Below are 27,633 nucleotides of genomic sequence, written 5' to 3'. Positions count from 1 at the left end.
TAATTAGCCACGTGTTACAAACTTAATAATCAGCTATCTTGGTGTAAATTGGCAGAAACCGATTCTTTGAACAGAACCTGAATTAGACAGGAATATATAGAGCATAGCTAATATCAACTTATATCTCTCTTGAGAGCCTGGTGGTGAGAGTCACTGTCAATCATTGTTTCTAAATCAAAGTCAACGGTTCGAATCTGACTGACATGGAAGCGCTTATTCAATTATAATTCCTTTAGGGTGTAAGTTATTCCCAAGGCAAAGCGAATTCGATATTAAAAATTTTTGTGGATTAACATTTGTGAACATAAAAAAAAAGGTGACGCATGTAGAAGTGACAATATTTACACACACACATGATATATATATATATATATATATATATATATATATATATATATATATATATATATATATATATATATATATATATATATTAGCCAGAACTAATCTTTGCTAACTTGCCGATCTGTCAGTGAACAGTATGACAAAAGTGTCACTGCTTTCTGTTGTTAGCGCATATACATACATAATATATATATATATATATATATATATATATATATATATATATATATATATATATATATATATATATTATATATAAATCTATATACAATATATATATATATATGCGTGTGTGTGTGATTTTAATCATATATATGTGTATGTGAAAAGTATGATCAGGAAATTTCTAGAAAGCAGGGGCAAGGACCGCAAGAGTATTGGTACTATGGTGTAAAAGAGGTGCTGAAAGCATGGTCCATATTATCTAGGAAACGGAGGAACACGTGCCAGATGTGAGTGGCTTGATGTCTGTAGGAGTGGGCAACATGAATCCGACAGGCCCTTCATGCTGTTATATAAAATAGTTGATGTGATAATTTTCTGCACAGAATTTCACCATAGATTCAGCAGTAACTATTGTTTTGGTTTTCTGAAGCCATCTCTTGGCAGGTTAGACGGCTTAAATTCGAATCCTTTTTTGTGCAGATGCACCTATTAATTCATGTATTCCTATTTTGTGTAGGCTATTACTAAGGTAAAGTGAACTCCATTTTGATGGGTTATTTGTGGTTCAGTTTTTGAGATATAAAAACGTTCCAAAACCTTCATCAGTAGCTAAGAATAGCTGCTACCTAGTTTCGCCAAAATTACAAACGCCTGGTCACAGAACTTGGATCCGGGAGACGGATCTTTGCAATGAAACGACTTTCAATAATTATACAGAAGCGAGATATGAGAAATAATTTCCACTCATTAATGCATATGTGAATGACAAATGTAGTGAAATGGGATGTTTTGTGGACAAGGAACCTTAGCATAAAAAACAAATTATATTGGAAAGTTGTACGAATTTGGACTGGCGATTTAAAGGTATATAAGGATAGCGACGAGAATGGATATGAAAACGAGCTCAGAACATGGAGGAAACCACAGCATTATTTGTAAGTGCTAAAAGAATGGGAAGACGGAACGCAACTTAAGGACAATGGAAGACAAATGGGACAAGAGGAAAAAACAGAATACCTTTTGCGTGAAAAGAAATCTTGTAACTGGATGAAGTGGGCCAAATAGCGAAGATCATTTGGAGTTGATAACAATGAGTTGTTAACGAATATGGTCTATAACTATGATGAATTATTGATTATAAGATATCATTTATCCCTAATAAATAACGTTGTACGTACGTTTGTACATTTGTATGTAATTCTGTGAATGCACAGACAGAAATTTAAAGTACACACCAAGAAGAAGAATAAGAGAGAGAGAGAGAGAGAGAGAGAGAGAGAGAGAGAGAGAGAGAGAGAGAGAGAGAGGGTTAACCGACCACCGAGCGTACGTTAATTTGGCGGATTCAGACTTTTGCGTGAGGGTGACATCGCGGTACAGGGAAACCCTCTCAACAGTAATGTGGGTGACGCCTGGTTTAGCATAGCACGCCGACACGCATAAACCCTTCCTGATCCTTCTCCACCTTTTCAGTTTTCTCCTCCACCACTTCAACTTTCTCCTCAAGCTTTTTTTTTTTTTTTTTTTTTTCTGTTCCGCCAATTTCAAGTTTCTCGCCCACTACTTCGACTTTCTCTTCCTCCACATCAAGTTTCTCCCTCACCTCTTCAACTTTCTTCTCCACAGCTTTGGACTTTCTCCCTCAATCTGTCTTTCTTCCTACTTCTTTAATTTTCTCTTTCACCACTTCAATTTCTTATACACCACTTTACCTCCCCATTACTTTGATTTTCTCCTCCATCTATTCAAATGTCTCCTCGATCACACGTTTTCTTCCATCGCTTCAACTTTTCTCTTCTGTCGTAGTTTCCTGTTTTCTTCAACCTCTCTTCTTTCTCCTTCATCATCTCTACCAACTTCTTTTTATCTTCACCCTCTTCCTTTTTCTCCTCCAAACTTTCTCATCACTATCTCTTTCCCAACTACTATATTTTTCACCTTTTAACACCTAACTTCTATCTGCCTTCTCTTTCTTTTATGCCACCTCCTCTTTATCCTGTAACATTTTTATTTCTCTATCAACACTTTCTTTTTTATTCTTTTACCGACTCCTCTTTCTCTTAGGATGCTCTCTTTTTTTCCCGTAACTTTTTAACCACCACATTCTCTCTTCTTTTCTCTCTCCCTCTAACAAAACTTCATTCCTTTGAAACGTTTCCTTCTTTTCCTCACCCCTTTTAGTTCTTCTTTCTCCTTTTACCAAAAAATTTTCCCACAAATGCATTTCCTTTTTCTTTTTCCACATCTCTGTTCTCTTCTCCACCACTTGTCCGTTTACCTCTTCTTCCCTTCCACCGCCTCTCTTTTATTTATTTTCATTCGAACATGTCTTTCCTTACCTTTATTCTTCTTTTCTCTGCTTCACTTCCGCATTCTCTGGCCCCCACCTCCTTCTCGCCTTAATCTTCATCCTCTTAAATAGTGAGGGGAAACAAATTGACCGCCCTCAGTCAGGCCTGGTGTCTATGTTGGCCTTACATGAGTCCCCGGTATTATTAGTCAAGAGTAACAGGAAATTTGGTTGAAAAACCATTAATTACTTTACTGCCAAGTTACTTCTCTGGTTTTAATTATTATGAATGTTCATGCACTTGTAAATTTAAATATTACCACGCTCTTAAAAGGAACTTCCTGAATATATATATAAAAAAAAGGAAATACATCTGACTGTGACGCCATTCTGTTACCTAAATTACTTACTTTCCCAATCTGTGGTAAAATCATCAAACTTATCTAAACCTTGTGATACTGATGCTCTACCTTACCAAAGTGATACACAAACATTTCTTCTGGCTTCAGTTGATCACTGCTTTAGCTGACACTCGTTACCTAGATTTTTACTTTTTGAGGGGACACAAGCTCTTAAGTTCATTATTTGTTTCCCGTCGGCACCCTGGAACCCCAATTTCGGTTAAATACCATGTACTATAGTTCCACGTTTTTTTTATAACCAGGGACTCAATGAACACTGAGATCTTTCCATGTGCAGTTATTCAAATGGATTTAACTGCCTCATCCAGTAGTGGAATACCGACCGACTGTTCCGATGTTTTCTGGATAATCTTGACCATCACAGTTGACATCCTGTTTGGCGATCTTCCATAAGCTTCAGCTCAGTTATGAACGTCCCCTATCATTCTTAGTTCCTGAACTTCTGAGATGTCGAGTGCAGGTCGCATGGTACAGTGACCACTACCTTATTCGATTAAGGGGTCAGGATGTCTTGCTTATTGCCAGAGGTCCACTGATTTAAAACTAAGGAAATGTGTTTTAATAGTTCTGAGAATACAATCCGTAAGCCACATCTTATTAACACTAGTCTTCGTATATCTTATTGTTTTATTCATTGTCAATATAATTATGTTATGTTAGTTCACTCTGTTTTTCTCTATATCATGGCTAGTTGCTTTCTATCATAAGCAACCGGTAAATCATTAAATACAGCATGATACCGTAACATTGCTCTCGGAGGTTTGTCTGAGACTTATTTTGCTTGCAAGGTTGTCGAATTTATCACCATTACTCCAATCTTACCAACCACGTTGCAAATGGTAAGCAGATACTTTTCGTTTAAAATCGTCGATTTTACAGAACCAAGCCTTAACACATTCTTTGCCCACTAGATAATGATTTTATCTTAAGGCGAATTACCTCTACCAAGTGCCATAAGAATATCCACCTTCAACTTGTTCATCTTGGGAAAGGCGCACTACGGATACGACGTCATTCTTAGACACTCTGTTTTCCAATCTTCATCGAAGCACGATTCTTTAAGCAGTTCTTAATGACTTGATGCGTTTCAGCACGAGAATGGACTTCACTCCAGGAAATTGTAATTTCTTTGCCAACACTAAAAGTAAGATTACTGGTAAATTTTACTTATTTGTTGTTGAATTATTAATAAGAATGTCTGAAATGTAAAAACTTAGAGAAAATACCTTTTTTCTTCTCAACTGCAATAATAATAATAATAATAATAATAATAATAATAATAATAATAATAATAATAATAATAATAATAATAATAATAATAATTAGACACAGATACAGCGCGGGAGTAGTGAAGTGAACGAAGGCTGAACTCCGCAGCATAGACCAGAAAACTAAGAAACACATGACAATACACGAAGCACTGCACCCAAGAGCAAATACAGACAAACTATACATAACGCGAAAGGAAGGAGGGAGAGGTCTACTAAGCATAGAGGATTGCGTCAACATCGAGAGCACAGCACTGGGGCAATACCTGAAAACCAGTGAAGACGAGTGGCCAAGGAGTGCATGGGAAGAAGGACTGATAAAAGTAGACGAAGACCCAGAAATATACAGAGACAGGAGAATGAAAAACATAACAAAGGAATGGCACAGCAAACCAATGCACGGACAGTACATAAGACAGACTAAAGAACTGGCCTGCAGCGAAACATGGCAATGGCTACGGATGGGAGGACTCAAGAAGGAAACAGAAGGAACGCTAAAAGCGGCACAAGATCAGGCCCTAAGAACAAGATATGTCCAAAGAACAGTAGATGGTTGAAATAACATCTTACCCATATGCCGGAACTGCCATATGAAAGACGAGACCATAAACCACATAGCAAGCGAATGTCCGGCGCTTGCACAGAACCAGTATTCAGTAGCAAAATCCCTCCACTGGAACATGTGCAAGAAACACCAGCTAGCTTGCAGTAGTAAGTGGTACGAACACCAACCTGAAGGAGTGAAAGAAAACGATCTGGCAAAGACCAGACTTGGCGCTAATTGACAAAATCAAGAAGAAAGTATCACTCACTGATGTTTGAGTACCATGGGACACCAGAGTAGACGAGAGAGAATGAGAAAAAAATTTTAAGTATCAAGACCTAAAAATAGAAGTAAGAAGCATATGGGATTATGTACCCATAATCATAGGAACACTAGGCACGATCCTAAGATCCCCGAAAAGGAACCTGGAAAAACTAGATGCCGAAGTAGCTCCAAGACTTCTGCAGAAAAGCGTGCTATTAGAAACAGCGCACATAGTGAGAAAAGTGATGGACTCCTAAGGAGGCAGGATGCAACCTGGAACCCCACACTATAAATACCACCCAGTCGAATAGGATGACTGAAATAGAAAAAATAATAAAAATATTTTATAATAATAATAATAATAATAATAATAATAATAATAATAATAATAGTAATAATATTTATTATTATTATTATTATTATTATTATTATTATTACCATCAACATTATTATTATTATATTATCATCATTATTCGAGATTTCAATCTTTGTCAATTTTTTTAACGAGCTTCTGTTACTCTTTTCGCACTAGGCAGGTTCCCTTTAAAGCTGTTAAATTCTCTCTGTTCTTCCCAACAACACCCCCCCCCCCCCAGCCGGCAAACTCTCTCTCTCTCTCTCTCTCTCTGTACGTGTGTGTGTGTTTTGTCTGCGTGTCATTTCATATCCTTTTAGATCACTCGTTATCATAATTATTACAATATAAATATACAACCTGTAAGTAAATCTGCATCATCAGAAGCATTTAAGACTTAATTTCTATAGGCTATATGCTAAGGCCAATGGAACGGGTAACTTGATCTAAAGAATAATGACCTACTGTTCTTTTTGACATAATGCACAATGGTATTAATTGCTGATGATCCTATAAGATGAACAATTTTTCTTCAAAACATTGTGAACCATTTAATGCCCGTAACGTGAGACTGGGATATTGCGTACTTACCGACTTGTAATTGATGAAATTTAGGAGTGTGACAAATCCCTTGTGTTTTCAGCAGACGAAATGTAGTTCGTATCCCATGGTTATCAGTGAGCATTGTAGGCTTGAGAAACACTTTCCCCAAGTAAAGCACTACACAGATGATCCGATGCTCATTCTCGGCTGAGGAAAAATAAAAAAGTATCTATATAATTATTGTTGTTGACTTCTTTTTTAATAAATGTGCCAATACTACGCATTTTTCAATAAAAAAAATTATTAGTATATCGATGATTCAATTTCTTGTGAAATGAGTCATCGTAGACGCAATGACTAATGCTCCCTTATCTTTTAAGGTTATCTGTGCTAGTTCTAAATATTTTATAACTACGTTAACAACACAATAAGTGACACCGTATTCAGCTACTCTACAACTCTCAACTAAATGTGTGTATATATATTTATATATATATATATATATATATATATATATATATATATATATATATATATATATATATGTGTGTGGTGTGTATATATAATATATATATATATATATATATATATATATATATATATATATATATATATATATATATATATATATATATATATATATGTATGTATATGTAAAACTAGCTGTATTTAGCCCTTGTATCGCAAATGGCCATCACTTGACAGACGTTAATCTGTGCTAGTTCTAAGTATTTTATAACTGTGTTAACAACACAATAAGCTACTCTACAACTCTAAACTAAATGTATACATATACATATATATATATATATATATATATATATATATATATATATATATATATATATATATATATATATATATATATATATATATATATATATACAGTCATACCTCGAAATTACGAGGTTAGGTTCTGAGCCCCTCGTGCAAGGTGAATTTTTGGCGTAAGTTTGGCATGGTCTTTAAAAGTGCTAATAAATGTGTAAGGTGTCAAAGAAACGAGCAGGTAAAAGTTACTGCTACTTTATTACAGATCCAGGCAGCTTATATTGCGACCGACTGACCTTGGGCCGTGAGAGACAATGGAATTGACTGTGACCTGAGGTCAAACAATAAACAATAATATGCAGTGAACAGTACAAATTACAATACAAAAACATACAGAGCTACAATATAGATACAGTCTTGATGCCTGTGAATGAAGAAACATGTGATACACAATGTGTGACATCCATATAAATACCATAAAGTAAAATGATTAAAATGCGTGACCTGGCACGTTTTAGGCGTGACTAATTGAGCTTGAAGAAAACGGGAAGTCACCAAAGAAAACAAGCTCAGCGGAGACTTAATTAATGGCGCCGCGAAACACTATCCTGGCGCCGATTTGGTGACTTTACAAATACTCCCAAGACGGGGGACGCGTCCTGATTAATCCCTGTATCTGCGGGGCTGAAGGTGCCGCGGCTCCTGAAGATAACTGAGGGCCTCCCGCCTGTGAGGCTGCTGTTTGGCGGTTCCTTCCTGGGCGGCGGCCGCCTGCGGGGGTGAGGGGCGTGCTGGGAGTGCGTTTGAAGCGGAAGGTGCTGCGTCGCTGCCGGGACTCTCCGACAGGAAGGCGGGCTTTAGCCGGTCTATGGAAACCCAGTCGTTCTTGCCTGGGAGTGCCAGCTGGAACGCCTTGCTGTTCCGCTCCAGCACGCGGAAGGGTCCCTGCAGGGCTTAGTTAGTGGTGGGCGGACGGCGTCGACTCTAACGAAGACGTGGGTGGCGGATGACAGCTGTGGCGGCATGAAGGTGGTTGCTTTGTCGATGTATGAGCGCCTGCAAGGCGAACTTGCGGCCACGTCGCGGAGCCTCTGCAGAGATGGGGAGTGGCGTTCATCCGTCCACGAGCTCTCCCGGCACCACGAGGGGTTCCCCATAGGTTTGTTCAGCTGCGGATGGGGTGCCGTCGGCTCTGGGGCGTCCTCAACCCGAGGAGGACCCGCGGCAGCTGATGTTTCCAGTCCTCGGCGGTGCAGCGGGCCATGAGGGATGACTTTGGGACCTGTGGAACTGTTCAACCAGGCCGTTGGCCGCTGGGTTGTACGCTGTGGTGGTGTGGTGCGTGGTTCCCAGCAGTTGAGCCAGGGCAGACCACAACTCGGAGAGGAAGCGGGGCCCTGTCGGTTGTGATGTGGTCGGGACGCCGGCGGCTAACCCAACTGGAGAGCAGGGCCTCAGCGCACGCCAGCTGGCGGTGGCTTGCATGGGTGTGGCTTCAGGGCCACCTGCGTCGAACGGTCTACCACCGTGAGAGGTATCTGGATCCGCCTGATGGGGAAGGGGCCGACGACGTCGATGTGGATGTGGCCGGGCGGCGCCCTGGCTGTGGGAACTTCGCCTACCCCGACTGCGTGTGACGACCCACTTTACTGGTCTGGCACTGCAGGCACTGTTTTGCCCAGGCTGTGGCGTCCTTTGCACCCCCAGTGCAGACGAACTTTGAAAGCAGTTTGGCCGTGGTCACTGCCGGAGGGGTGTGAGAGGCCGTGAATGATGTCGAATACCTGGCGGCGTGAGGCTGGAACCAAGAGGCGGGGCTGGCCTGTGCTGATGTCACAGAGCAGGCTGGGGCCTCCGGGCGAGGGTCACGTCCGCCACTTGAGGATGTGATGGCGGTGCGGTATGCTGGGGTTTCTGGGTCAGCGGCCTGTTCTCTGGCAAGGTCCTGGTAATCTACCAAACTGCACTGCGTTCAACTCGACTCTGGAGAGGGCGTCTGCCTACGGATTTTTCTTGCCGGGGAGGTACCTGACGGAACAGGTAAATTCGGCTATGGCTGAGAGGTGGCTGCTGTCTGAAGACCATGCGTCCCCTGCTTCGTGAAAGCGTGAACCAGTGGCTGGTGGTCTGTGAAGATTGTGAAGGGCGTCCCCTCCAGGAGGAACTTGAAGTGCCGAACTGCGCGATACATCGCGCAGAGTTCCCTGTCGAAGGTGCTGTATCGGGACTCTGCGGGACTGAACTTTTTGCTGAAGAAGGCGATGGGCTGGGGCGCCGTTGATGATTTGCTCCAGAACAGCACCGCAGGCAACGTTACTGGCGTCTGTCGTCAGCTGGAGGAGCCTTGGGATCTGGTGTGCCAAAGGCGGTTGCCTTGCGAGGGCGGCCTTACGTCAGGGAAAAGGCCTGCTGCTGGCTGGGTCCCAAGACAGGGACTTCGGTTGACCTTTCAGGACTTCCGTCAGGGGCCGTGGTGTGCGATCCCGGGATGAACCGCCTGTAGAAGTTTACCATCCCAAGGAACTCCTGGACGGCCTTGATGGAGGTGGGTGTCGGGGAACTTGGCTCGGCTGCCACTTTCGATGTAAGAGGGCGGACGCCTGTCGGAGACACCTCGTGACCCAGGAATTCTGCTTTCTGGACGCCGAAGGTACACTTGTCGAAACGGACGACGAGGCCGTTTTCTTGGAGGCGCTGGAGGACTGCTTTGATGTGCCTCTGGTGTTCGCTGTGAGACCTGGAAAATATGAGAATGTCGTCGACGTAGCAGACGCAGAGTTTTAGGTCCCCCAGGATGCTGTCCATGAGCCGCTGGAAGGTGGCCCCGGCGTTCCTCAGCCCGAAGGTGGAGAAGGCGAACACATAGGACCCGAAGGGCGTGATGATGGCTGTCTTTGGTATGTCCTCTGGCGCAACAGGTACCTGGAAATAAGATTTAAGAAGGTCCAATTTAGTGAATATTTTTGGCCCCGTGAAAGGAGGCCGTGAGGTCTGCATATTGGGTAGAGGGTAGTGGTCGGGCTCTGTTGCAATGTTGAGCCGCCTGTAGTCGCCGCAGGGTCTCCAGGAGCCGTCCGGTTTCTGCACCATGTGGAGGGGGAGGCCCATGGACTGGAGGCTTTCCTGCAGATGCCCATCTGTTTCCATCTCCGCGAATGCTTTTTTTCGCCTCTGAAGGCGCTGAGGAAGCCTGCGGAACTTCGCATGTCGGGGCCCTTTAGTCACTATATGGTGGTATATGCATGCTTGGCTGGGGCCCCGGGACTTGGGCTGGCCCAAATACCTCAGGGAACTCCGACAGAAGGTGTGCATACTGATGGGGGCGACGCAGCGCTGCTGGTGGGTCTGGGTCCCGCCGTTAACGGAGAGACCGGCAGGAGTCGGTGTCGAGGCGCTTGCGCCCCACGTCGACTAGCAGGCGAAGTGCGCCAGAAAATCGGCCCCAGGAGTGGGTTCCTAAATCCCGCGACGATGAAGTCCCAGGAGTAACTCTGGCCAAGGATGGAGATCGACAGGAGCCTGGTGCCGTGGAGAGGATGGGGTTCCGTTGGCGGCCGTCAGGGAAGCGGCGGGTCTGGTGTCTGGTTGCGGTCCTCTCTGGATGCTGGGAAGACCGACTTAAAGGCTCCTGTGTCGACCAGCATCATCCTGCCGGAGACGATGTCGCGGACGTAAAACCTACTGTTTTGAGGCCCTGGGTTCTTCGGCTGCCATGGCGGCCTGTCCTGCTGGCCGCCGCCACCCCCGTTTTGAACGGTTGAACGAGCAGGGCGGCAGGCGGTTTTCGGCGTCCTTTCCGAACCACTTGTGGTAGCGACAGAGCCGGGGACCTCCGGCTGCTGTGGTTCGGTGGACGTCTGTTGGCGATGGCGTTGACGGGCTGCTCTACGTCCTCTTCAGGCTGGACGGAGCTGACCGGCTGTGGCCGGTTTTAGCTGCTGTGAAGCCTTGACGGAGTCTGTGAGTGTTGTGCCGCCTCTGAGAGGTCCTCGACAGGCATGGTGTGAGGTGAGCGATCTGGTTGCGTACTTCCGGGAGGAGTTGGCGAAGTAGATTTCCGTATGAAGCTTATCTCCTGCCGCTTGTTTGTACCACCCCAAGTCTGGTATTGACAGGAGATCTACGACCATGCCCAAGCGTCTCTTGGATTGAGGTCGTGGGCGTGGATTATTGGCAAGGTCGATGCACGGGCGGCCCGCTCGGGGCGATGGGCAGGGAGCAAGCTTCGAGGAGGAACTTTTGTGGTGCTGTATGTGAGGGTGTGTTTTGGTTTTCGCGAGATGAGTTTTCTGTACGTCCTCCGGAAGGGCGTTGAGCACTGTGTCGGCCTGTAGGATTTCGTCCGTGAGGTCCGCCAATTCTGAAGTGGCTCTCCACCTCGCGCAGCCACATCGATGGGTTCCCCTGCATAAACGGCAGCTTTACGGTGAGGGCGGCCCGCGATTGTGTTGCCGGCCGTTGTGTGTTCGGGGCGCTGGTGTGGAGTTGCGGGAGGGCCTCGATGCGGGCGGGCGGCGGCTGTGATGGGGGAGGTAGGTAAACCTCGGAGTCCAGCTGGGTCCGCGTTTAACTGCATGAAGGAGGATATCCATCCATGCTCGCTCCTTTGACCCCCTTACTGGAGTGGGGTACTCGCGTCAGTACGCACTTTCGTGCGCCGTGTGGTTCCGCTAGTGACGCTGGTGGGGTACGCCGACGAGAGTCAGCACGCTCAAACGCTGGTTACAGCGCGTGTTTAGGCCGCTAAGAGCGTTTTGGAGAAATCCTGGAGCCAAGACTGAGTCGCCGTGTGAGTCCGCTAATGGCTCCGGGATACTCGGGGGTCACCACTGTAGGTGTCAAAGAAACGAGCAGGTAAAAGTTACTGCTACTTTATTACAGATCCAGGGCGTAGCTTATATTGCGGCCGACTGACGCCAGGCCGTGAGAGACAATGGAATTGACTGTGACCTGAGGTCGAAACAATAAATAATAATATACAGTGAACGAGTACAAATTACAATACAAAACATACAGAGCTACAATATAGATACAGTCTTGATGCCTGTGAATGAAGAAACATGTGATACACAATGTGTGACATCCGTATAAATACCATAAAGTAAAAATGATTAAAATGCGTGACCTGGCACGTTTTAGGCGTGACTAATTGAGCTTGAAGAAAACGGGAAGTCACCAAAGAAAACAAGCTCAGCGGAGACTTAATTAATGGCGCCACCGAAACACTATCCTGGCGCCGATTTGGTGACTTTACAAATGTTTATTTCAGAGTTTAAGTACTAAATATGAAAATTATGCTCCCCAAAGTATTAAGCTAACTTTTAAATGAACTAAAAAGTTAGTGTAATTTTATTTAAAATTTAGCTTTATTACCCTTAAAAAAGGAATACAGTACATGGTTGACATAAAATTGAGTACTGCATCCAAACATAATAGCGCATTTACAGTAGGTGCGTACGTATACTAATGTTACCCCTAATTCATGGGATGCCGTTTTCTTTCTCAGAGTAAAAGCCGTTTTCTTTGCGTCACTAGGCAAACGTCAAGAACAAAAGTACAATTCCATAAACCGTCAGAAAACATGAATGTAATGTTCGTAGAAGGTAGTACAGTACAGGTAAATTCAATCAATTTAAAATCATATACTGTACAGGTAATGACGTACAGAAAAATAATAAGTTGTAAAAGTATGTTTGAGCGCTAACTACGAATGGGAGAGAGAGAGAGGGGGGGATTCCTAATAAAGTAACTGATTACTGCTTTTTGTATCGTATTTATGCAGATATATAAATACAAATTTTCCATTCTGATTTTACACCTAAAACACGAAAAACTTAAAAATTAAACACACTTTCTACAGGGTATCATCTTTGAAAATGCAGTAACTAAAATCACATCTTGTAAAAGTACACCAACTGAACGTGCTGTAATTACATGCACATACAGATTGCACCAGCACTTTTCTCCGAGGTGAACAGAGTAATCTTCAAAGAATGACATTATACAACTCTTAGTTACATCTCTGATATTACATTAACGAATTTATTTTATCAAGTGAACGCGACTGAACAACCTCATCTGAAAGGTCATATAAAGTCCTTGCGACAAAGACTTTGCAAATGGACATACTTGTATGATATTTATGTACAGAAATATAAATATAAATTTTCCATATCGATTTACAGTTAAAAGCATTTAAACTTATAAATGTACTTCAAACATTAAATGCATTTTCTGCAGGGTATCATCTTTGAAAAGTGCAGTAACTTTGCAAATGGGGCACATCTTGTAAAAGTACAAAACTGAATGTGCTAAAATTACCATTGCATCATATTTATGCATGTACAAAATAAAATAATACATTTTCGATACAGATTTTACACATGAAAGCATGAAATGCATTTTCATAAGATTTTACACATGAAAGCATGAAATGCATTTTCATAGAGATTTTGCACATTAAAACATGAAATGCATTTTTCATACAGATTTTACACATAAAAGCATGAAATGCATTTTTTCATACAGATTTTACACATAAAGAATGAAATCCATTTTTTCATACAGATTTTACACTGATAAAGCATGAAAACTTGTAAATTACTTCAAAAATAAACACCCACTTCTTATAGAGTTTCTCGAGAATTTCGTGCGTCTGTGAAAAAATCATATGCCCATTAGTTAGGTTCCAGTGAAAAGTTCGTGTGTGTGTGAATTCGCGCAACTCGAATTGTGTAAGATCAGAAAAGTATTACTGTATATATATATAATATATATATATATATATATATATATATATATATATATATATATATATAACTAGCTGCATTTAGCCCTGTAACGCAAAAATGGCCATCACCTGACAGACGTTAATTGAAACTGTACAAGGATCAAGGCCACTGAGAACTGAATATAGTAATTACATAATGAGTATTTTGAATAAAGTAGCTGTGCCAGTTCTGTAACCTACTTCTTTACAATAGGTAATTATGTTCTTGCATACCTTCTTGTTTTTCTTGGAGCTCGTTATCAACTGAAGGTGGAATTTTGGAGAAAGACAGACACTCGTCAGGTTGTGGGAGGCGACACTTACACATATTATTAAACGATATATTTATGATCTCCAAGGATCCATAAATGTCACCCAACACAAGTTCTTTTCCACTGTCATTAAATATACCTTACATAATGCTATTTACCCAAGTCTTCCTCAGCAAGTTTAATTTTCAGTTACATCATGAAAAGAAAGAAATGAAAGAGGTAGAATAAAAGTGGAGCTGGAACTCTGAAAATGTGTGAAAAAAAGCTGGAAAGACTGACTGAAATGGTATACACCTCAATTTGAATCTTTATTGCCATGGGTGAAACTTGCTCTAAATATACTCGCGTTTCTGTTTGAAAATTGGAGCCCTTTTTCCATTTTCATCATCGACTTTTCGGAATTTTAAAGACAGGGACTTTGCTGGTATGTAGAAGCAGCAGCACTAAAGCCTCATTTCTCTGCTGATCATGATACACTTTAGTCGTCTAGATAATCACTATGTTTCTCTGCTGATCATGATACACTTTTAGTCGTCTAGATAATCACCATGCCTCTAACTTTACAAGATAACTGCGCCAGGATGGTCTCAGGTCCCCCCGATTTTTATATGACTTGGTTTAAATGGTAAGCTGCTTAAATACTAAAGGGTATTAACCCGGTATGTATCCACCTACGCGTCACCTCCGAGCTGCTATTACTAAACATAGCTGAAGCTCAATGGGACACCGTGTTTAGTACTAGCCCTTCGGGGATCAAATACATCGTTTATTAATATACAGAAACCTTGTATATGATACTTTGATCCACGAGGGCTGAGTGCTAAACACGGCGTCTGAACAGCTTCCATAAGTTTAGTACTAACCTTCCTCGAAGGTGACGCGTTAAACACTTACATATCGATTTAATACCAATACTACGATCAAATATTAATAATTATATATGTATATATGTATATATAAATAAATTAGCTCAAGCTGGCGTTCCTTTCAATTATAAAAAACGGTAGCACCAGTGGAGATATGCTCTAGTTACCTTACAAGATCATATGTTTATCAAAAACATCGAAAATAATTATAAGGCACCTACATTTTATTAGTTCTCGTCACTCATATACGATGTATCTTAACTAGACGTTTTTGAAATAATTATAGCAAGCGATAAGGCTATACATCAAGGCAATAACCTGATAAAGGCGATATCTATATTAGTCAGCGGTAGAACATAGCCAATCATGCCTTGAAGTACTGCGTGCATAACACCTCAGCAAAACTTTTAATGTTCTTCATTCCGGCTAGGTATAAGGCCCATCTGTCAGAGAATAAAGCAGTTGGCAAATGCTTCTCTGTAGTAGGCTTTTCCATCTCGGTCTAGTATCATTATAAATAGTGTTAAGTCTAACGACAGTCTTTGTTTCTTTCTTAACCGAGCGGTAAATATCCACAGACGTTATCTCGGAAGCTAGTCGTGGTTGTGGCCAAAGCTTATGCTGCTCAAAACCAGTCCAGCTGACGTTCGAGTCTTGCCCAACTTGTATCACCGCCTCACAATACAGCCCCTGCCCCAGATGTGGGGTCGGTGGTTAGTATCACAGTGCTGGTTGGTAGAAAGTGCCGAAGTGCATGGCGTTACTGCCTACAGTTCTTAATTCATTTTCTTTCTTGTCTTTTGAAAATATGCTAAACGTACTACTTACTGCAAACTGTATCCGTTAAAATTAAATTATTTCCATCTGACGCCGGTTTTATGCGGCAGGCCCATAATGTAATATTGCTGGCTAACATCGCCATGAAAAACCAACAGTACTGCCTTTCAATACAAGTTCTCAAGACAGTGTAATATTAGTTAACCATCCACTTATTTGGGGTGAAAGACAGTGATTGAAATGGACAGATATCAATAGCTTATTGGCCTGGGCTTCTTGGTCAATGAACTATACAGCCAGCTACCCCCATGAACTGTACAAGGTGCGGTCTCGTTTCAATTACAATAAGATGGAGCAGAATCGAAAACAAAACGACTCATCACAAAAAAAGAAAATACAGTCCGTAGAGTATAAATTAGCGCCTACAAGGAAGGTAGGGTAGCTCAAGGTCGATGGGGTTTCAAAGACGTTTACAGTCTCAAAGGTAACAATGCAATACGGTACGAAATAAACATTTAAAAAAATTAAGTTAATGAGGAGAACATTTCGAAAGTCTACAAAGATGTACGCTTGCAAAATACTTTTGAGAACGAGGCGAAAGAGCTGAACTTTATCGTTCTGAAAACTTGTCTTTCGGATCTTCCTATTCAGCGAACTCCACAACTCTTGTCATCGTAATGCAAGGTTTTCCACAGTTCGCATATTTTGACATGCCTTATGGATTGAATCTTAATAACTCGTGACATATAGTACAGGATTCATCTTGTTCTGCCTTCAACAAATCCTATTCAGTTACACCAACATATCACGAGAAAATGTGTTGAGTGCAACCTACAAAAGGCCTATGTTAGGAAGCTTCGCATGCAGAACTGGAGGTCCAGTAAATAAGCACACTCTTTGCATGCAATACATGTAATAAATAATGTATTCCATTGTTGGATCAAATAAATTCAAATAACACTTACTCACCGAGAAAATCCAAAATGATCACGAGAGAAGGACAAAGTCATCTAATAGTTACCACAGTCCACTAAACAGACAACAACTGAACGTTTAGCCCGCCAGGCGCCAGCACAAGTGATCTTCTAAAAGACTTGTCCGAAAGTAAGTTTATACCGTGGCTATGACATTAATTTTCAAATTTATTCTGACATACCACATTCTATATTCAAATGTAAAACTATACATGATTTTTATTAAATATTTGTTCGAACTGTAAAATTTTAAGTAGTCTCAAAAATATTTTATTATGAGCCAGGGAATCGAACACCAGTTTCCTCAGAAGTCACTATGACAATTTGCAGTCTAGATAAAGACTGAAATGTGAGTGCGCCTAGATTTTCTTACTTTTTTCATTCATAAACAGTGCAGCCGTTGGTTTTATTTTGTCGTTAGTTAGAAGATTATGTGAGATATCATTATAAGAGAGACATGTAAAAAGTTATTGTATTTATTTTGAATATTGGACGTTGGACGACCAGAACCAAGATATAAAGTTCAGAATATCGACTGCGGATAGTTGCCATCAGCTTAGGAGCAGTCTAGATACAGACTGAAATGTGAGTGCGCCTAGATTTTCTTACTTTTTTCATTCGTAGACTGTGCAGCCGTTGATATTATTTTGTCGTTAGTTAGATGATGTGAGATATCATTATAAAAGAGATATGTAAAAAGTTATTGTATTTATTTTGAATACTGAACGTTGGACGACCAGAACCAAAATATGAAGTTCAGAATATCGACTGAGGATAGTTGCCATCAACTTAGGAAAAAAAATAGTGATATTGCTCGTGTGATTAATACTAACATGATACTACTATGTTATATGACTGACAATAATGTCTGTGTGACTATGAACAGTAAGTGTTTGAGAATCGATAAGTAACTGGTTAGCGTGTTAACCAGTCCGGCTAACATTAGTACCAGCACTGTCAACATTAATTATAGTAGGACTTACAGAACTATGAATACGTTTATCATCTATACCAGTGTCATGAGGTAATCGCTGATAAGGCTGTGCTTAGTAGCGGTGTATGTAACGGATATCAAGACCATCAAGGAGTATGGATGAATTATGGGAAAAATTAGAAACATGTGGCTAACAATGATATTATGTGTTATTCGGCTTAGGTAGCTAATAGTTGCCATAGCGTTGTCTGGTAAAACCTGTTCGACAACGCTTTAGCACGTTCGTTTATAGAGACTGTACCATGGAAACTGGAAACGAAAAGTGAACTGAATATTTTGAAATAAAAGAGAGAGAGAGTGACTGTAGGCCAGCCATTGAAGTTTTGATACGACAACAGGGACTGGGAAAGGTCAGCTCACCTTTGATGTGCCATTTGAGATTCGTGTAATTAATGGCAGTACTGATTAGCTGCTACATCTGATGCTCAAAAGATTTCCGAGTGACATTTTGGGCGAAGCAGCTGAGTTTTGTATTAATAATGATAATGAAATTATAATAATAAAAACGACAACAATGAAAATAATAGTATTGAGAAAACGAAGACGAAGTTTTATGATTTTAATCATTGCCGTAGTCATCAACGCTAAGAAATTGGTTTAAAGGAATATGTGGAAATTTGTGCTGACGTGTTTCTGTAGCTATTTTAAAAGAAAACACATTCATAGACATTCCTGCTCTCCGCAATGGAAGCTTATTATTGATATGGTTATTCATACTATAACTATCTCACTTTTGACTTTCCTGTTTGTTTCTGCCAAATAAAACTTCACAATTATGAAACAAACATTTGTAAAGAAAATGCAAGTGTAAATAGAATATTTTTATTAATGTCCTTTACGGTTTTGCTATCGCTATCAACAGCTCCTATTTGACGATTTATTTATTTATTAAGTTCATCATCGAACCAACTAGCCTTCCTGTCTACTCCTTTTTTGACGCCGAAGTTCATCCACCATGACATTAATTAGAAGTTAGAGCACATCAAAGACTTGCATTCCATTTTCCCCGAACTTAATTAATTCCAAAATATTATGTAACTGGTTTCAATGATTCCCAACGCAATCGGCAGTTGTATCATTTTCTGCTTGCAGGTCACAGTTTCGCGGTTTATCTAAATTTAATGAAAAGGTCGTCCCTGCCTTTCTACCTGACTCGCAAGCGTTTCGTGATTGTCTTTTCTGTAAAAGGAATGATTTCGTAAATACTATGCCGCTGAGGACTGAGGTTGCGTCATTTGTTAGATGTAGTTATTATTGCTAAAGTTTCCAATTACTGAATCATCATTATTATAATGGAAATGAGATTATTCCTGCGTATTCGTCTTTTGAATTATATACCTTGTTTCTGTCATTGTTAGTGAAGTCCATGGATGTTGCCCCCTTTTCGTTTTTACCCTCACTGGTGGGGAATAATGTTTCATTCATGGGTGCTTCTGAAGCATCCATTACCGAGTAGAACATCCATTTCTAGCTGTAATAGCAAACTCACTGTTAATTTCAAATGCCTCGGCTCGTCGGCTGAGCTACAGGTACGAAGGGTAGAACTTTGTGAATGATTAGCGGAATTAAGGAAAAGTTGTAAGTACTGGTGAAGATTGGAATTGTTTGCTATATAGATATGAGGTTAAGATTTATTGTTGGAAATTGAATAAGGATATACATGCTGTTGTAGAAGGAGTATGACAGAAATATTTATTAATGATTGCAGGGCTGGAAATTGGCTATAAAGGATAAGAGATGAAGATTTATTAAAAGAAACTGAATAAAGAAGATAGATAATAATTAACGTTTACTTGTTTTCTTAGAGTATACATTTGTCACTGTTAGTGGAAAAGTAAAGTTGCATATTTGCCAGGATGTGTAAAAAGAAGCTTTTGATAGATTTTACTTATATGGCAAAAAATGGGAATTACACAGTAATTACTGAACCAAGTGAATGGAGAATAATGTTATAGCGATAAAAAAAAAAAAGAACATTTGATGAAAATGCATTGCGCAGTAAATTTTGAACAAAGAAGGCATAAATTTCAAGACTGAAATATGAAATTGTGGTTAAGCGGAAGACAAAGATGTAAGATGTTCTAGTTATGGGGAATAGCAAATTGTAGAAAAAAGATTCACAGGGAAATTTTGAAGTGTTGGGGCAGAGTGTGAATTCGACTTTTCAAAAAGAAGGGATCCTTTCATTCAAGAAACCCCAGAAAACGCTGAATCCCGTGTAAAAAAGAAGAAAGATTATCTTTTTCTGATAATACTGTCGAAGCTGTGTTTTAAAATCCTCTTTATACTACTTACAGAAGAAATCTACGTCCTATATGCCTCTAATGTGATTTTATCTACAATATTATTATTACATCAATAATGTTCACAAACAATGTGCAGACTTAACTTTAATCATGTAAGATGCAGTTGTATACAACAATGAGTTTATAAAAAGTATGCAAAAAGGCTACATATGGTTGCCTATACAAAGTACCAACAATTTAAGTGGTAAATTATAACAAACTCTCTACAATATCCAACGACACAATACGGATCCAGCCATCTGCGTCCTCCCCATCTTCTCCAGACCTACGAATGAGCGTTTTACAGACAAGGATCCCTGCCTCCCTTTGGCGCGTGCATTTGATTGTAATTCACGCTGTCACCTTACCGATGACGTCACCTAATTTCATTCACATGATTACAAGACGGCGGACTCTCGTCGTCTCTCTCCCGACGCGCCTTAGGATTTGTTGGCTCAAGAAGAACAACAGTACGTGATTGAGGATGATTTGTAGGTGAAATATAACGCTCGCTCTCTCTCTCTCTCTCTCTCTCTCTCTCTCTCTCTCTCTCTCTCTCTCTCTCTCTCTCTCTCTCTTGTCGAATTCCTATGGCTCTTAGTTTTGGTTCTTTTTTCTCTGATGTCCATCACTTTTTCGTATTCTATCGTATCCTGTTTAAGAATGGTCGTATTTTGATTGGTTGGCAACAATTAATGTATCGGATCACCAGAAACATTTGTACATTATATGAATGACTAATATTTTCTTCCAAACAAGAGGTCGGTTGATGAAGAGTGTACAGATCAAGCTGCAAAGGAATTTATATAATTAAACTACATTTGTACAAGACTTCGATTACATATTGGCAGTTGCTTGGTCTACAGGAAGCAGTTACGTAGTCTACAGGAACTTTCAGTGATGCTGGTAAGTTGGAAACAGGCCACAGGAACCGCTTTTCCATTTTGAAAAATGAAAGACCCAAAGTTCCTTTTTTTTTTTTTTTTTTTTGAGGAATGAAGAATTGGTTGCCCTATAAAACAGGAAATAACAGGGAGGAATTATAATCAACTAAAATTTATTGTAAAGGGAAACGTGTGGCAATATTAACACCCAGCTTCCTAAAACAAACGGAAGACTTTTCACTGTTCTTAAATTCATGTCATTATTCGTTTAATATTACAAAATGGAGATGCTTACATGCAGCATGAGACATATCCGAAAACTTAAAGTGTTTTTACATGGCTTGAAAAGACTAGTAGAGTTTTTTCTTTATTGTCATGAAATGTTATTTTTATGACGTTTTCCGAAGATCTGTACAAGTGTTTTCAAAATGAGACGTAAACAAACAACAAACAAACGAAAGGAAAGTGCGGATGAAGCAAAAGTTTAGACAGATGAAATTTTTACAAGATTACTTTTCGGAATTAAGTAGCTTATCAGAAATTGATGTCATCCTTCTGATATGGCGATGGTTCGGCACTATTCACTTGAATTTACATGGATATTATACAAGTGACTTAAGCTTTCATTCTAGCTATCTTTTCGACTTTGCCGGATGCATCCAGGTTACTTGTACCTCATTTCTGAAGAAGCCTAGGATGCAGCTTGAATTTTGATTCTTGCAATTTCTTCTTACTTGCCTAAGACGGTTCTTCTCCTCTTTTATTATCATCAGAAATATTTAATGATGATATATCATATCATAATGAAATGACGTACGATCAAATAAGATTTAGGAGAGAAAATTGAAATATAGAACAGCAAGTGTTTGGAAGTCAATAATCACCTTAACCTGTGCATTTTTTATATATATTTCTACCATGTGTATGCAAAGAGATGTGGCTCTTTGCATAAAGAAGTACCTGATCGTTGCTTGACTACCGGAGTGTCATAACATCAGTTGGAATACCTTTGACCTCATCTGCTTTACTATCGGAATTTCTCTGTCTGCCCGTCTTTTTATCCGTCAGTCTATTTATCTGTTTACTCATATATGCAAATATATATATGTATATATATATGTATGTATGTATATATATATATATATATATATATATATATATATATATATATATATATATATATATATATATATATATGTATATACATAAATTTCTGACACATCAGGATCAAACCCAGGTTCGATCTGATGTGAGTCAAATTTATTTTTTGTTCCAACACGTAATTGTGTGTTGATATTTCTATAAATACACACACACATATATATATATATATATATATATATATATATATATATATATACATATATATATATATATATATATATATTTATATATATGTATATATATAAATATATATATATATATATATATATATATATATATATATATATACATACACATACATATCACATGATGTAATAATACCTATAAGTGAAAATAATCTGTATCAGTAAATATTCATACAAACAGACATAATTGTGAGCAAGCAATAGTGGTGGTATAAATGATGATGTTCATGACGAAGATAATCTTGGTGCCTACTTTGACACAGGAACTACAGACGGCTTTAAAATAAGCAAACAGTAATCAAAGCCGAATAATTTACTAATCATTCATACAGTACAATTCATCGAGTCACTTAAAGGAAACGTTTAATTTATCACTTTAAAGTTGATTTCATTTCTAAGATATTTTAGTAAATACTGGCTTGATCTAGATACCTCAATATATTTCCACTAGTTTGAAAAGAGAAAAAGTGGCAAGACTATTAGAAAAAATATAACATGATATTATTCGATGTAACGCATAATTGAGAAATTTAAATTAATGTTCAGAGAAAAAATATAAAAGAAACGCGAGAGAGGAAAGAATCCACGACATTAAAGCAATAAACGAAAATGAAAAATGCGTCATTGCCTATGATTCCAGTTATAAAGAATAGTAAAGTCGTAGTAATGAATGACAAAATCATAATGAATGACAACGAATGTTTCAGTCCACGCATTTAACCAAAAGAAATTTGCGAATATTTTTCACAATGAGACCATCATTACATAAATCCTAAAATATGACCCAATTCGAAGTACCTTCATCCGACGTTAATGCCTGAACTCAAAGAGGCATTCTTTTATGCCTGTCTGTCTGTTTTGAATTTTCCTGTCTGTTTTTCTCTCTGTCTGCCTGTTTTCTGCTTGCTGTCTGTCTTCAAGATTACGTATTTCTGCCCGTCAGTTAATGTGTTTTGAATTTGTTCATCAACTGGTATCGTGTTCTTTCCGCACGTATATTTTGTCATGAGCACGTTTGCATTTCTGTCCGATGTGTTTTTCTGTTTCTCTGCCACCACGTCTTTTTCGATTGATTCCTACTCTTTTCATGCATTATCATATTTTTTGTCTTCTGTAATTATCCTCCAGTCTTTCAGTGCGTATGATTGTTTCTTTGCAAGTTCATTTCTTCTCCTGTTCAAATACGCCTCTCCGACCTGCGGTTGGTATGCACGCCTGTCTAAATAACACATTTTATACTTCCTCTATTTTTGTGATGTTTCGGAGTCTCGTCTTGATTACTGTCTTTTTCAGCAGGCTGATTGACGACTTTTTATTCTTTTTTTACCTTATTTTCCGTGTTCCATAGAGCATTTTTTTTTACGTTTTTCGTTTCTTTCATGTACTGCGTTTGTTTTGCCAACGTCGGAGCGTATCAGTTTCAATCGGTGTGAATTTTTATGACAGCTTTCCTGAGCAGACTTGTGTCGACTGTCTTGTTTTTGTAATTTATTTATAACTCTCTGTGTCCTTTTACTTCTTCACAATTACTCAGTGCATATGTATATATTTGTGTGTGTGTTTGTATGTATGTATATATATGTGTGTGTATATACATACATATATATGTGTATGTACTGTAAATATATAAATATATATATATATATATATATATATATATATATATATATATATATATATATATATATATATACATATACACTGTTTCTACAATTTTCCACCATAGTCCTGTTCACTCTTTGGAGAGGATAACACCAAGAAGAGAACAGCCCTCCGTCTCTCAAACAAGCCGTTTGACGTGAAGTTGCTAGCCCCAATATCCATTTTTCTTGACCCCTTGGGATGCTGGCACCCATTTGAAGCCGGGTGAACTAGTGAACAGTTGGCCAGAAGTGAATCACTACGTAACTAACGTGAGCCAAGGGCTGCTTTAGTTGGCCACAGTGCCCAATTCAGATAATTGCAACTAATATAAGGTGTTCGGTGGAGTAGACACCGCCTTTTTCCCCTTGAAGACAGTGGCTTCAGTAGCACTAACTTTCCAGCTTTCCACAAGTAATTTGTGGATGAGGTTTCTAGCCTTCTAGGCTGTAGTTATTCACAGTCGACTAAATACTAAATACTTCACTTCAGAAGTCAACATGGGTACAAAGGATTTTTCAGGAGCAAAGGCCAAAGCACTTTAATCCCGCACAAGATAAACTCAGGACTAACAGGTGGGGCGACTTTAACAAACGCTTGTAACCATTATCTCTCTCACACACACACATAGTGGCGTGTGTGCGACTGTGTGTGTGTGAGAGAGATATGTATGTATGGCTGTATATACATACAGACATACATACATACATATATATACATACATATATGCATGTATATATACATATATACAGTATATATATATATATATATATATATATATATATATATATATATATATATATATATATATATATATATATAAAGAACAATGATGAATAGACATGTGTATGGGTACGAAATGCATATGGTAACGATTGCTTTACACTACACCTCGTGCAATCTAAAAGTTTCACTAATTAGCCTTTCTTTATAAATAAACAATCATGATTACGACGTCCTCCCTTGCTAAGCGACCTCCAACAACGGTCTCATCATTGCATTCAATTGCTTCGACGCTTTTGCCATCAATCTTTCAGAAGACTCCGCTGTTCCGTTTCAACCGAAGGTATATTTTAGCAACGGGTGTCAGTGGCACCCAAGCCCGAGGCGATGACGCGAGGGAGGTGTGCTCTTACGGCGTTATTATGTAAAGGTGATTATGCCATACCTGGACAAAGGCCATTAAAGCCCATTGCAGCCTGACTTGGCCGTACCAAGGTGCCGCTTCGATCGGATATGTTTGAAGGTATGTTGCTTTTGCACGTCGACTCGACGGCTGTAAGTGATGAGACTTTCTCTAGGGACGTTTCGAGATCATTGTCGGAGATACAATAGTAAAATGATTGCGCTGATATTCCCGGTGGATCGGTGACAGTGCTGAGCTTTATGGCAGATACGCATTGAAGAAAGTCACCTCTTGTTTTTGGATAAAACAAGATAATTCAGCATGAAAAGGAATAGCAATGCTTTAAAAAATGTTCAGATTTTCGTTGGTGAACGATTATATATATGTTATGATAAAAATGCCGATTAGCTGAAAATACATTACCAAGATAATTAAAAATGAGTGACCTGTTACAATTTGAAGAAATTCCATCTTATACACATCATTCAATTTCTATGTATTTATAGCAACAGCATTTTTTTTTTAACTCTTCTGAGAAAGTGGGACCAGTTTTCCAAGATCACTTTTTTGTTTCGTGTCAAGTCTTCATAGCCACTGAAGTATAAAGTCGATGGTACCAACGTGTGTATATAGATAAAATTAAGAGTTTGAAAAGTGAAAGGAATTGCTTATGGGTCTGCCCTGTTCTTTGATTTCCTATTGTTTATGTTTCCGTTATCCCTTTCTTTTCGTCTTCCAGCCATGGCTGCGACTAGCGCTGCTGCTTCCCACTTAAAACTCAAATTCAGCATTAAAGACCAAGGTCATTTTTCCCGGTTTTTTGCAATGAAGATAAAATCTTGAGATAAGAAAGCCCCTAATCGCATTGTTTAGCATGATGTGGCTGAAGAATATTTTCCTCGTGAAGTCTTTGAAAAATAACCACTGGTGAACATGTACTGACCGTGCTGTAACATCTTAACAGTGGCATTCATTCAAATACTTTAATTTCCTCGGACTGAAAGCACAGTCCTATCGGCTGTCTTGTCTCATCCCTTTCATTCAAAAGCCGCGGTTTTTGAAGTCACTCATGTGTGATATGTCTGCTCTGCCTTGAAGAGCAGTTGTACAAGTTGTGTAAAATTGGGTGAGATATTTCCAAACACCAATCATCAGCTGCAATGTACTAGTTATATATGCATAAAACGGTTGCTTCCTTATTTTGGCATTTCTGTTCATAAATATCTGTGTGATATGTGAGCTACTAAAGGCACTCATGATCTCCACAGAATTTAAGTGAAACTGTTCCACTAATTACATTTCAACATTTTGCAAAAAGATACCACTGAAATCATAAATCTGTAGTCGTGCTTATAACATGCAAGTCCCAAGATTCAGCCATCTGAACTTTCAACGGATTAACGAAAATATAGCGAATAAACTATGTTATAACCAGTGTGTTGATCAAAAAGAAACCAAATAAATTCTTCTAGAGGGTTTCAGTTGGAAATATCATAAATTCCTTGTTACCGCAATAAAGTAAACATGAAGACACTTACTGAGAGTAACGCCGTGTCTGTACATCAACTTGAAAAATTATGGTTGTCTTTTATGGAACTATCACCAAAGATATCACAGACGAATACCTGTGAAGTTTGCAGCTATATTAGAATCTTATTTCAGAGGTCTATTTTAAGCTGAAAAACCACATTGATGCTAGTTTAGTAGGACAGGAAAATCTGTGATAAGTGCCATTCTCATCAGATATCTTTTTTTATGCCCTATATTAAGCAATAAAACCTGGCTAATTCTGAACCCGCGAAACCTATTACAGCAGATTGAAATGAAGATGTTATCGAACAAAGGCCCCAGACTTTGGGTCAGTGACAAATGACGATCGACCACCGTCCGACGTGAAAATATCACCCGAGTGAGCGTTCATTTCAATGCACCACATGAATTTATTCCTTAAATGACTTGGCATTTCCGCTTTGCAGTCCCAAAAATAATTTTGCCTACTATTCAATATTTTCCTCACTATCGAAGAAATTTTTTCTTGCATAGGATGAAGGCACAAAACTGAAAAAAATTGCAGTCACCAGTCATTTAGCTAAGCCCAACACTGTAGGTGATTTCCCAGATCAAGTTGCGAGGAACCTACATCCCGAACAAAGTTTCGGAGACACAAAAGCAGAAATTCTTTGAGTTTTGGCAAAATTTCTGTTTGTTTCATTCTCTTTCTAGGCATTCTTCATTTATCATTATTTACTATTTCATTCAGTTGATTTTCAACTTACATTACAATAAATAAAATGATGTAAGATGAGAAAACTGGTTGATGGTAAGATTTTATTTGTTTTAGAATGATTCTCAACATCACATATTTTTTCACGCACCCAGCAAAGTATTCAGTTTAAACAGAATTATTAAAACATTTATTGTACAACATAAAAAGCAAAAGAGCAAAGTTGACAATGCCTAAATAGCAAGGTTGAGAAAAGCACACATCATTCTTTAGCGTCTGTTCTGTACCTCCAACTGCCGTAGCTATCTCCTCTCCCCATCCCCTTCACCTCCACCAACCAACTCCCCCTCTGCCTTCCCTATTACCTTCTCTTCCTACCCTTTCCCAGTTCGTCATCGGTTTTTAATTATTATCGATCGCTATCTCTGTCCCCTCCCCTCAATTATGGCCGTAATCGTTAACAGCAATGTGCGAACCTGTGAAATTTTCATCATAGTTTCTCTCT

The 27,633-nt window shown here is 39.2% G+C and overlaps 1 protein-coding gene across 1 annotated transcript in view; it reads right to left on the bottom strand.

The window, feature by feature from the left end:
* The window catches only part of LOC136835822 (serine-rich adhesin for platelets-like), a 423,298-nt gene extending 406,579 nt beyond the window's left edge, over positions 1 to 16,719 (bottom strand). Inside the window, exons 1-2 of the mRNA XM_067099674.1 lie at positions 16,621 to 16,719; positions 6,245 to 6,403 (exon numbers count right to left, since the gene is read on the bottom strand). Coding sequence (XP_066955775.1) covers positions 6,245 to 6,338 — 94 coding nt within the window. The 5' untranslated portion in view covers positions 6,339 to 6,403; positions 16,621 to 16,719. The remainder of the gene's footprint in view (positions 1 to 6,244; positions 6,404 to 16,620) is intronic.
* Positions 16,720 to 27,633: the final 10,914 nt, after the last annotated feature.

Source organism: Macrobrachium rosenbergii, chromosome 55 (assembly GCF_040412425.1).
Source record: "Macrobrachium rosenbergii isolate ZJJX-2024 chromosome 55, ASM4041242v1, whole genome shotgun sequence".
Lineage (NCBI taxonomy): Eukaryota > Metazoa > Arthropoda > Malacostraca > Decapoda > Palaemonidae > Macrobrachium > Macrobrachium rosenbergii.
This window is presented reverse-complemented; position numbering and strand designations above follow the sequence as displayed.